Here is a 12,977-nt window from a genome sequence, read left to right as displayed (position 1 = left end):
GCTTTTAGAGCCTTTACCTTTAGTTGACTAAAAGAATTTTTTCATATATGACCTCATATTTCAGCCAAAAACGACTTGGCAATATGAAATCTACAAAAAGCAAAAGACACCAAAAGATTTTTAGAAAACCTAAGACGAAAGCATGACTGTTACTAAGTTTTTATATGCAAATTTAGGCTAAACGGGAAGGAATCCTTATCATTCGTTGTAACCCTACTACACGTGTTACTAATCCAAGCAATGCACATGAAACATGATCACTAAGACTTTTTTATATTATAAAGGGAGAAGGACTATTTCCCACCCAACTTTTGATGCATTCTCAAATTGGCACCCACGACAGATGAAAATCCAGTTTTCCCACCCATGAGCTGTTAAAATGGATGATATCTGTTTGCATAAGGGTAAAATGTCCATTTTACCCTTGTTAGATGAAATGACCAAAATACCCCTCAATTTAATTTTCCAAAATTGATGTGAGAGTTTTACCATTCACCCCCCTTAGGTTTTAGAAACTAACATTTTCACCTTACCTAAAATTTTTAAACTTTAAAAACTAACATTTTCACCCCCAAACCTAGGGTTTCCATATTTTTCAAAATACAGACGCCCCCCCATAACTTTCAAAACTAGCATTTCACCCTCATTCTTCAACTTCATCTCCCGACGTCTTCTCCGACATCGTCACCGGCCTCCTCCTTCTCCTGGTGCGATGGCCGTGGTGCGACGAAGAGATCTTCATCTCCTCGTCGCACGGTGCGACGAAGAGACGGAGATCTCTTCGTCGCTCGTCATCCAGATCTGGGAGATCGATTTCAAACTTCGCTCGTCGTCCAGATCTGGGAGATCGCTCGATGAAGGTGTCTCTTCTTCTCTCTTCATCGCTCGTCACATCTGGAAGACGCAACGACGAAGGATGACGCTATCGCATCTGGAAGACGCAACGACAAAGGACGACGTCTGTTCTTCCAGATCTGGACGACGTTTCGTCATCTAGATCTAGGCGACGAAGGGTCGTCCTTCATCATCCTTTATAGTCGGAGATGGGAGATCAGTCGAATGTGTCGACCGTCGATGGTGGCCGAAGAAGGAGCAAACCCCAGGGGTGAAATCTAAACTTTTCAAACTTTGAGGATGGGTTAATTATTAGTTTTTAAAACCTGGAGGGGGAAACAGTTAAATTTAAAAGTTTTAAGGTTTTAAATAGCAAATGACGATTTTACCCCTGTCCCTAACGGAAAAATTGGACGGCAGTTTGGTCACGGGTGGAAAAACTGGATTTTCATCTGCCGTGGGTGCCAATTTGAGAATGCATCAAAAGTTGGGTGGGAAATAGTCCTTCTCCCTATTGTAAATCATAATGATTAACACATGGAACATGTGTACAACACAATCTATACAATATACAAATGTTATCATCACGATTTTTGGTAACCTACCCTAAATCATCTTGTGTATGTCTGCATAAAAGGCAAAAAGTTTCAAAAGTTCTACTTGCACTCCAAAAACTTAGCAGGCAAGGGTAATTGTCGTACAAAAGAGCTTTTTTTTACTTGAATTTATATGTGCAACATCTATCAGGTTATAATTAGTGACTAGTTATAGTAATAATGATTCAATATATCTCATATCCGTTGATCATCTAAAAGCGTGAATATGCTTCTTATTTGGAAATAATAAGAAGGACCTTACAAGACAATAAATCTTTTCCGCATCCATGAGATTCTTTTCCTATTCTTATGCCTATAAGGGAAAGATCACTATTTTAGTTTTTGTAGAGATTTATGTAAAGAGCATATGACATAAACCTTGCATATTGAGATTCATTGCAATCTATTATCCAAAGGTGCATCTTAGATGATTGAAAGAAAGTCATCAAAGTTCTAGGACCGAAGGTGTTCATTAGATGGCTGAGTTATAAGATTTAAGTAAGGATTCCTTGTCATCAAGGTTAGGAGTTCGAATGTGTACTTTTGATGAGTAAGCTAAGGTGGAGTAAGAATTTAAGTAATGAAAATGTTAAGCAATAGAAGTGGTAGACTAAGTTCTCCTAATTACAGAATGACTTATCACTCACTCTAATTTCATTATGCTTTACAAGTAATAGGTGAGGATGGCAGTTGCGGTGTGAAGTCAATTAACTTGGAGTTGGCATAAAAGTGTTTAGTCGCATTTGTAACTCAAAATTTTTTATTTTTGGCTATTGTTTCTACACCCTAAAGCATCAAAATAAATCTCTAAAGGCATCTAGGCCATCAATCATTGTAGTACTTCACTTTTGCATGCTTAGTAACATAAGTATTCATTCAATTTACAATTCTTTACATGTTATTTTCATGTCTACCTAAAATATCATACATCAACACATCATATACACGATTATTACATATTAATCATGATTAGACATGTAATTATGGTAATTTTTAACATTCCAAAACCAATAAAATCCGTACACTGCATGCAATATTCAACCAAGTACATTAATGGAATAGATTGAATAACCTACTTACTTTTATATTGACAATTAACATGTCTTCAAGCCTTTAAGTTCTGTCAAAAAATCCTCCAAATAACAATAATTCAACTCTCTCTCACTTTGGTATCATGTCTATAAAAGTGTATAGAAATTTCGTAAACACGACTTCTAAAAATTTAACTCCTTTATATAGATTTTTAGATTCAACCAACAGAACTGACATTTGGTCCTTATGCACATGTGTTCATAACAATTATCTTACTTAACTCATGTTTGTCTGTAACACCCATCTATAGATACATACCTCTGATAGGAATAAACTAAAAAAGATGTGCATGACTGAACTATTTTAAAACTTTAATACATGATCATAATTATAAAACGTGCAAAAAGGTGATGCAAATAAACACTTTATTAATTGATACTTATACGATCCAAAGTATCTGCAATTACTTGAAACAATGATAATAATAAAAACAATAATAATAATGATAAAACTAGATAATAAAAAGCCCATTTCCTCGTACAACTGCTGACTGGATCGTTGGATCTCCTGTTTGCCCTACTACTCACCTTTACTCGTAAACATACAAAAATAAATATGTGAATAAGACTTAATAAGTGATGACCTTTGGGCACCTAAGACTATAATATATAACTGATGGTAAAACTTGCATTCCATTAATAAGCTAAATGTGGTCAAACTATGACACTTTAGTGCTTTAACATGAATCATCCACGAGGAATGGTGAAGACCCAAACTGAACTTAATATATCTAATACCCTAGTGAAAGCTACTATTATGCCTTGCGTACATGCCAAACAACTTATTGGATTATCTAACTAGGACACTTTGATCACACGAAAAAATCTCTGATAGTAGCTTATTCTTTTACCACATAAGAAAATTGGAATTGTTGATTGACCATCCGAAGATGGCCTCTATCTCGGGTAAATATGTGGTGTATCCCACTGATTACATGAGGAATATCTAAAAACCACATCTTTACCATGCACACTTGAATTGAACTAGATGGCTATATGCCTTAGTGTCGAGTTATGATGTATCTCATGGGTATCTAGCCCTATTGCTTCCACAATTACTATCATTTTTGCACATAACTGATGACTATCTAGTTGTGTAACACTAGCCTTAAGGTTGTTGACTTTTGACTTAGATTTGACTTGATCTAAGTTTGTGTCATCATCCACATAGTCAGAGACCTCATCTATGTCTTTATTGAATTCTTTATCCTCTATTAGCTTGTTATTTTTCTTATATAACTATCTCATCTTATGCATATAGTTTAGGGGTATAATTGTCTATTGTCTTTGTCTAGGGTTACACGATCGTGTGCTTCTCAACCTACACCAGTGTGCTTCTTGAATCATATACATGGACATATGACACTCAACACACAGACATGTATAGAGCAGATGCACATAGAGAGTTAACTTGGACACACTCTCGTGCACAAGGATCCGTATGTCCTCTACGCACATCGTTCACTTTTAGAAAGTCATAATAGACGTGTGTCTCATACCACATGATCGTGAATTCCTTTTCTTAGAACGAGCACGAGATCTTTAAACTTTCAAAATTTTTGGAATGACAAAATGACGTGTATGAGACCATACACTATCGTGTCTCACAATTTGGAAATTGCGTCCTAAGGTTTCTACGTTTTTTCGATTGCAAATTTGGTATGATTACTTCTTCTAAGACATACACATAAGTCTTTACACATCCTAAGCATGATATTCATATGATTTATTTAATCAAAATACACATACATGGCTTTTAGGCATTAATCAAATGAAAACCTAAACATTCATACAATCAACAGGCTAGATATGTATATAACTCTATGTTTGCATATCATTATCAATTCCATCAACAAGATCATCACTACTCTATTTAAACATCTCTAGATCATGCATATAACAAAAACACTCCAAAGATCAAATTATCAAACAAGGGAAACCATTTCACTTACTTGGATTTCGGTGACAAAGTTTCCCTTGCATAGCTATAGTGATTTCAGTGATCACAAGAGGCTCCATAGGAGACAAAAATACCCTTTCTCCTTCTCACACTCTTTGTTTTCTATGGCTATGAAAGATAATGAAAGAGAGTTAAGGTTATTGCATTTTTATTTTATCTCTAACATGCGATACACAGGTATGCATGAGACCATACATGGTTGTGTCTAGTTGCATAACTAAGGCAAACTCCTGTTTTGTCGGGATCACAGTCTAATCTACTAATTGACTTTCTACTAACCATACATGGGTGTGTATACTTGAAAATCATTAATCACCAGATTTAAAAAAAAAATTGAGAAAAGACTGAAATGCCTTTGGGTTTACCCGTGGGTGCTACACCATCTCTTTTGAAACCATGATTTTTTGATAACTAAACTCATGAATGATTGCCTTCTTACTTGAATGGGAGTTCATAACATCAAATTTATTTTTTTACCCTTGAGTAACCATTTATCCATCATGAACATCTTATAGACACTGAACAAACATCCATCCTCCATGAATGACCGTTCAACAACACTTTAATAAAATTTTAACAAACTTAAATAATGCAAAATGACTTAAATATTCTCAGGACATACTTGTGAGTGTTATAAGCTCTTAGAGCCTTTACCCTTAGTTGATTGAAAGAATTTTTTCATAGGTGACCTTGTATTTTAACCAAAAACGACTTGCTAGTATGAAAACTATAAAAAGCGAAAAACACCAAAAGGTTTTCGGAAAACCTAAGACGAAAATATGACTATCACTAAGTTTTTATAAGAAAATCTAGGTTAAATAGGAAGTAATCCTCACCATTTGTTGTAACCCTACTACACATGTTACTAATCCAAGAAATGCACATGAAGCATGATTGATAAGACTTTTTAATATTGTAAATCATAATGATTAACACATGGAACATGTGTACAACACCATGTATACAATATACAAATGTTATCATCATGATTTTTGGTAACCTACCCTAAATCACCATGTATGTGTATGCATAAAAGGCAAAGAGTTTCAAAAGTTTTACTTGCACTCCAAAAACTTAAGGGGTAAGGGTAATTATCATACTGAGGAACTTTTTTTCACTCGAATTTCCATGTGCAACATCTATCAAGTTATAATTAGTGACTAGCTATAGTAATAATGACTATGTACGTCTTCTATTCTTTGATCATCTAATAGCGTGAATATGCTTCTTATTTGAAAATAGCAAAAGGGAACTTACGAGACAATTCCGCATCCATAAGATTTTTTTCCTAATTTATGCCTATAAGGGAAAAATGTCATTTCTTACCAAATTAAGATCATGTCGTTCATATAATTATTTTATTTTGCTTCAATTAGAATATGAATACATTATAAGAATCACATTTGAATTAATAATACTTTGATTTACTTATTTGAATGTAACTTCTCTTTGTTTTATAAATATAAAGGACCAACATGGAGATAAAGGGAGACAATAGATAGACATACACATAGTGAAAAAGACAAGTAATATTGAGTTGAGCTTATCATTACTAGAGATATTACACACAAAAGAGTCATCCTAAGATAGACAAAAAGCCCTTATAGAAATATAGCTACTCTCTTGAGGGCTCTTGTCCAAAATCGAGTCCTTCTCAAGATGTATTCTAATGTATCTATTTAATCAATAACATAACACAAATGTAGGTTTCTAAACATCAAGGTGTACCATGTTAAAAATATGTTGTATCATATATTTTTTTATATTTTAATTTATCTCTCACCATAGTGGATATAAGGATTAATTATATAATTCTCACTACTACTACAGTAACTTGTCTTGTGTAAGGGCCTGAATTGCGTATATTAGTTAATGATGAGAAATTTATTTAACAATTTTAATTTAAAATTATTCAATTATATTAACACAGTTTGAATTGATAAGTTAATAAACACAATTGAAGTTATGATTGTCTACAAATACAACATTAATGTTAATAGGTCAAAAACCATGGTGATTCTGGATTCATGAATCTTCAGAGCTGGAATTTGGTCGTATTCATTGTCATACTACAAGTTGATTATCTCAAGATCCATTTCCTATTTTTCACTCATAAACTGTTTTTAATATGTATTTTTGTCCTTGAAAATAAAAAATCTTGTTTTCTTGATCTATTACCAAAAAAAGGAAACTAAATAGAGAACATTGGATGTTCCCTGCATTTTCAATCAAAAAACACTTTGTAGTATTTGTTGTCATACTAAAGGTTGATTATCTCAAAATCCATTTCCCACTTTTCACTCATAAAATGTGTTTAATATATATTTTTTGTCTTTGAAAATAAAAAATCTTACTTTCTCAATCTATTATTAAAAAAAAAAAAGAAACTAAAAAGAGAACATTGTATGTTCCCTGTATTTTCAATCAAAAACACTTTTTTTTTTCAAAAGTTTGATTTTAATATATTGTCAAAAGAAACTTAAACTCATACTTTCTCATATATAGAGTTTAATTTTTTATCACTCAAACTATCCCTGGAATGTTATATTTAGCACTCATATTATTAAAACAAAATATAAAAACAAACAAGATATTAATTATTTTAGCCTTTTTTTGTTTTCTATACATATGTAACCATTTTTTTTACTATACAAATATAATAACTTTTTAGTTAGATACAAACTTAAGTGTGTCAGATTCTAAGTTTTGGGCTTGGTCGAATGAGTTGGTTGGCCGACCATAGCCAGATGGGTTGGCTAGTCAGCCATGACCGGGTGGATTGGTCGATCAGATAAGTGTGCTACATCTTCCATCCACAAGTCTGAGTTTTACTTTCTTGATTTTCACATGAAAAAAATAGAGATTTATCTATTGTTTCATGATTTTCACATGAAGAAATAGAGATTCACTGAATTTTAACCATCCTATATATGATTTCAACATGAAACATTCATCATATATGTACGATTAAGAGGAAGAAATGGGTTCTTGGGAAATTTCGAAAATAATCAATATAGAACTTCCCAAAATTTGACCAAAAGAGTGTTTCACCATCTGAAGAAATTCCTAGACTTGCTAATCTGTCCATGAACGACTGGTGATTTGGTCATATTGGCAGTGGCTGTGATTTTTAGCTACCAGGTGAGTTTTATTTGACTTGGTTGGGTAAGTTTGAATGCTTGGCTAGATGAGTTTGAATTTCAAAAGGTATTTTGAATTTTTTATGCTTTGAGTCATATATGTATAATGAAAAAAAAAAAAAGATTATATATACATACAAGAAAAAAAAAACTAAAATAATTAATATCCCAAAATAAACTCTTGTATATATTGTGTCATCCATAAGTCAAAATATTGACTTCATTAGTCAAGTAACGTATTCTTATTTATTTATTTATTTATTGCAGTTGAATAATAACTTGTATCGTTTAGACGTTGATGATTCGTTCTCTCATGTTTTACGAAGAACAGAATCAGAATTCCTCCACGTAATTACACTGCATTTATCCCATTATTATTATTATTATTTTTATAAAATAATAAACAAAACTAACCTTACAATTATTTGTGGTTTACGTTGGAATTTGGAAGACAGGCTTGACTTTTGGTTGTCTTAATAATTATATTTAATTTGAAATAAGTCAACACCAACCTTCCCTCTTTTTTTTTTTTTTATAGAAGTACCCTTTGCTTTTCACAATTTAATCAATCAATTTGTAAATTTGAAATTCTATATTAATACAAAATTAATCATTTCTATTTTTTAACCCAAAAAACAAAAAGATTGGAATAATTTCTTTTAGGCCAAAAGACTTATTCCCACTCAAAGTTTAGTGCATTCCCAAATGGATACAAGTAAAAAATGGAAATGTCAAACTCCCACCTCTGGCCAATAATAAATTAACATAAGAAGTTAGTTTTATGGGTAAATTTATTTTTTTATCAGTAGTAATAAAAAAAATAAAACTTTATTTTTTTTGTAAATTTAAAAAACTAATATTTCTTAGACAAACAGATAGAGAGTGTCAGAATCATACCAAGAGAGAGTGTTGGTAACAACGACAAAGAGGGAGAGAGTGTCATTTGTTCGCTGAAAATTGTCCCTAAAAAATTGAATTTAAAAAAAAAAAATGTTACTTTTTAAAATTTAATTTTGAGAAAAAATTATTAGTTTTTCAGATCAATGAGAAAAAATAAGATAAAACTTTATTTTTTTAATATTACTAGTTAAATGATAACTTTTCTCTTGATAATAAAAAATTATTTTAAATTTAATAGTTTATAGGTGAGAGTTTGACATTTCCATAATTAACGAGTATCCGTTTGAGCTTACACTAAACCTTGGTTGGCAGCAAGTCTTTTGGCCTTTCAATTATTGCTACGACTACAAAGGAAATTTTATTACAAACTCATCAATTCAAAAATACATTTTGTTAATACAGGTTTGTGAAACACGTGTTAACAGGACTACTTATTGTTTGTGTTCACATTTTCTTAGAAAATGAAACTCATGTGAAACATGATTTACGTACTAGTCAATAGCGTCTGAACTTTGATGAAAATGAAACTTTTACAATCTAAAATTTGCTATCTATTAAAAAAAACAACTTCTGGCATTTGTAAGACACATTTTTATTGTCATATTTATGATTTTCTGTTTGTTATTGCAAGCCCTGTAATATTTGGACATATTATAAGAATCAGCCATAACCTACACGTAAAAAGACAAAATCTCTCTAACTCAAGACTTCAATTTCTAGTGCTTCTTCACGGGCGATGCACATGTTGCCTTTAGTATGTAATTAAAATTAAAGAAAAAATAATAATTTTCCTAAGCCTCTGTCTTACTATAAATATGCCCATTTGCAACCTTCTTCTCAGCAGGAACTCTCACTCTTCTCTTCCATTTCTCTACCTGCCTTTCATCGCCATGGCTCTTTCTGCTTTTCCCATTGCAACTAAACACTCTTTATCACCATTCTTCAAACCATCAACACCAAACTACTGTTGTAAACAACAGGTCAGTAATTATATATACTATGTTTTGTTATGTGTGCTTCTTTCATGATCAAGCTATAATGATTCATTTGCTTGACTTGATGTGTTTCAGTTCATTGCGAGAGCATCATCAGCAGATAAAGCAGATGGGGATGAGGGTAAGATGGCGATAAAACGAGAAAAAGATGGCTTAAGGATTGATTTCTCCGGTCAAAAACCGGCTACTCCCTTGTTGGACACAGTCAATCACCCACTTCACATGAAGAATCTATCTACACAGGTGAATTTAACGTGCTTGATCGATATAAAATCATGAGGTTTATTTCGGATAGTTTTGTTCACTATAAGTTGCTGATACATTTTCAGGATCTTGAACAACTGGCGACAGAGCTTAGAGAAGATGTTGTGTACAGCGTATCTAAGACAGGCGGGCATCTTGGTGCAAACTTGGGCGTGGTGGAGCTATCAATTGCATTGCATCATGTCTTCAACACACCTGAAGATAAAATTATATGGGATGTTGGACACCAGGTGAGACACACACACTTGAGTACACATAGATGAACAAGAAGCCAAAGGTTCAGTATGCTAACGTTAAACTGTGAAATTTGCAGGCCTACGTCCATAAAATTCTAACAGGAAGAAGGTCCAAGATGCATACCTTAAGGAAAACTTCAGGACTTGCAGGATTCCCTAAAAGGGATGAGAGCATTCATGATGCTTTTGGGGCAGGACACAGTTCCACAAGCATCTCTGCTGGTCTTGGTAAACACTTACAGCTGCAACTCTGAGTGAAATTGTAGAATTGTTAATTGGAATTTCAGAATATAATAATCAATGTTTTATTTAAATTACTCAGGTATGGCAGTTGCAAGGGACCTTTTAGGAAAGAAAAATAACGTTATTTCAGTGATCGGAGATGGAGCCATGACTGCAGGACAAGCATACGAGGCTATGAACAATGCGGGATTTCTTGACTCTAATCTGATCGTTGTGCTGAACGACAATAAGCAGGTATCGCTGCCCACTGCTACTCTTGATGGTCCAACAACTCCCGTTGGAGCCCTCAGCAGTGCTTTAACCAAGCTCCAAGCCAGCACCAAGTTTCGTAAACTTCGGGAAGCAGCAAAAGTAAACCTCATACTTACATATTTGTTTATCTTGGTAGTCTAATTTCCTACCTCTATTCAGTGCTGAAAGACTTCTAACTTGTTGCCTTTTTTTGGGTTGAAGAGCATCACGAAGCAAATTGGAGGGCCAACACATGACGTTGCAGCAAAGGTTGATGAGCATGCAAGAGGAATGATCAGTGCTAGTGGATCAACTCTGTTTGAGGAACTAGGATTATATTATATTGGTCCAGTGGATGGGCACAATGTTGAAGATTTGGTAACTATCTTTCAAAAAGTGAAAGCGATGCCTGCTCCGGGACCAGTTCTAATCCATGTGGTAACAGAAAAAGGAAAAGGCTACTCCCCAGCTGAGTCAGCAGCTGATAAAATGCATGGTAAAACATGGATTTTAAATTGCAATTGTAGTGTCATAAACCATTGAGATGATTCTTTTCTCTTATGCTTGCAGGAGTTGCCAAGTTTGATACAAAAACAGGCCAACAATTAAAATCCAAATCGTCTACACTTTCCTATACACGGTACTTTGTTGAATCTCTAATAAAAGAAGCTGAGGCAGACAATAAGATTGTGGCCATCCATGCAGCAATGGGTGGTGGCACTGGTCTCAATTATTTCCAGAAGAAGTTCCCAGATCGCTGTTTCGATGTGGGGATAGCCGAGCAACATGCTGTCACTTTTGCAGCTGGTTTAGCCATAGAGGGCCTCAAACCATTTTGTGCAATCTACTCATCATTTCTGCAACGAGGATATGATCAGGTAAGTCAGCAAAGTAGATGAATTAGTTGAACTGTGGTTGGCTATGTAATTCCTTTTACCTATTTAGTTATTTTATTGAAAAAATTTTTACACTATCACTTTATCTTGGGCATGAAGGTGGTACATGATGTAGATCTTCAAAAGTTACCAGTTCGTTTTGCAATGGATCGAGCTGGTTTGGTTGGTGCTGATGGACCTACACACTGTGGAGCATTTGATGTCGTGTACATGTCTTGTTTGCCTAATATGGTGGTCATGGCTCCATCTGATGAAGCTGAACTAATGCACATGGTTGCTACAGCAGCAGCAATAGATGACAGGCCCAGTTGCTTCAGATTTCCAAGAGGCAACGGAATAGGAGCAGTTCTCCCACCTAATAACAAAGGAACCCCACTTGAGGTTAGCATAAGCTGACAACATTATAATATATGCAAAGAAAAAAATACAGAACAAACTAACCATTTCTAACATTTTGATAATTCAATAGATTGGGAAGGGAAGATTACTAATGGAAGGAGATAGAGTTGCTATTCTGGGTTATGGTTCTATAGTTCAACAATGTGTGGAAGCAGCAAGCTTGCTCAAGAGCAGAGACATTTCAGTTACTGTTGTGGATGCAAGATTTTGCAAACCTCTGGATACAGATCTCATTAGGCAACTGGCCAAAGAGCACGAAATCTTAATTACTGTGGAAGAGGGTGCTATTGGAGGTTTTAGCTCTCATGTAGCACACTTCCTAAGCTTAAGTGGTATTCTAGATGGACCTCTCAAGGTATTTCCTCAATATGAAAGTTCCAAGCAAATTTTAATCTTATTTCTTCTTTTCCTTTTTATTGTTGAGGTACTAATTCTTGTACAATCCCTCTGCAGTTGAGAGCAATGGTACTTCCTGATAGATATATAGATCATGGAGCACCCCAGGACCAGATCGAAGCGGCAGGGCTCTCCTCAAGGCATATATCTGCAACAGTTTTATCCCTCCTGGGGAGGCAAAAAGAAGCACTGCTGCTTAAATAAGCACAAAAAAGTGGATCAGCATCTTGCCTTCTGTGTCCAACTCATATATTCATACTGGGGTATCCATACACTAAAGTTGAAGACATGAAATTTTTAGATTGATATCCTTGACTGCAAAGCCTTGCTCGTATAATCTATTACTAATGTAATTGTCAAGGCCTCAAATTTTTCTGTACATTAATTAGTTATATTGTACCAAGGTCATAAAATGCAAATTTCAAGAAATATCAAATATAAGAAAATTTGCAATTATTTTCCGGATAACACTCTCTCCCACTTTCATCTGACTGTTTCAAGACAAAGATATGTGAAACAAGTTTTCATGCACTGAGAACAAAATTTCATGAACAATCTTGACCTTAGCGTATAATAATTCTAATACCAACCTTTAAGTTGGAGCATAAATATCCAAGATTTCCACTGTTAAATAGAAAGGACATTAAGATAGTACATAACCCTAATTGAGCAGTTAAATGCACACAACATCTAACAATTTGTTTTCATATTACCCTATTACAAACAATTGACTATCTACTTCAATATGCTTGGGTTCTTTCATAAAGCAATATAATAGCAACTTCACCTAGACTCT

The 12,977-nt window shown here is 34.0% G+C and overlaps 1 protein-coding gene across 1 annotated transcript; it reads left to right on the top strand.

The window, feature by feature from the left end:
* Positions 1–9,344: 9,344 nt before the first annotated feature.
* LOC123210479 (probable 1-deoxy-D-xylulose-5-phosphate synthase 2, chloroplastic) lies at positions 9,345–12,637 on the top strand. The gene is made up of 10 exons (XM_044628860.1): positions 9,345–9,501; positions 9,592–9,759; positions 9,846–10,010; positions 10,094–10,244; positions 10,339–10,610; positions 10,713–10,986; positions 11,061–11,368; positions 11,486–11,767; positions 11,856–12,140; positions 12,239–12,637. Exons 1-10 carry the CDS (start codon positions 9,412–9,414, stop codon positions 12,383–12,385), a joined length of 2,142 nt encoding a protein of 713 aa, XP_044484795.1. The 5' UTR covers positions 9,345–9,411; the 3' UTR covers positions 12,386–12,637.
* The last annotated feature ends 340 nt before the right edge of the window (positions 12,638–12,977 follow it).

This window comes from Mangifera indica, chromosome 1 (assembly GCF_011075055.1).
Source record: "Mangifera indica cultivar Alphonso chromosome 1, CATAS_Mindica_2.1, whole genome shotgun sequence".
Taxonomy (NCBI): domain Eukaryota; kingdom Viridiplantae; phylum Streptophyta; class Magnoliopsida; order Sapindales; family Anacardiaceae; genus Mangifera; species Mangifera indica.
This window is presented reverse-complemented; position numbering and strand designations above follow the sequence as displayed.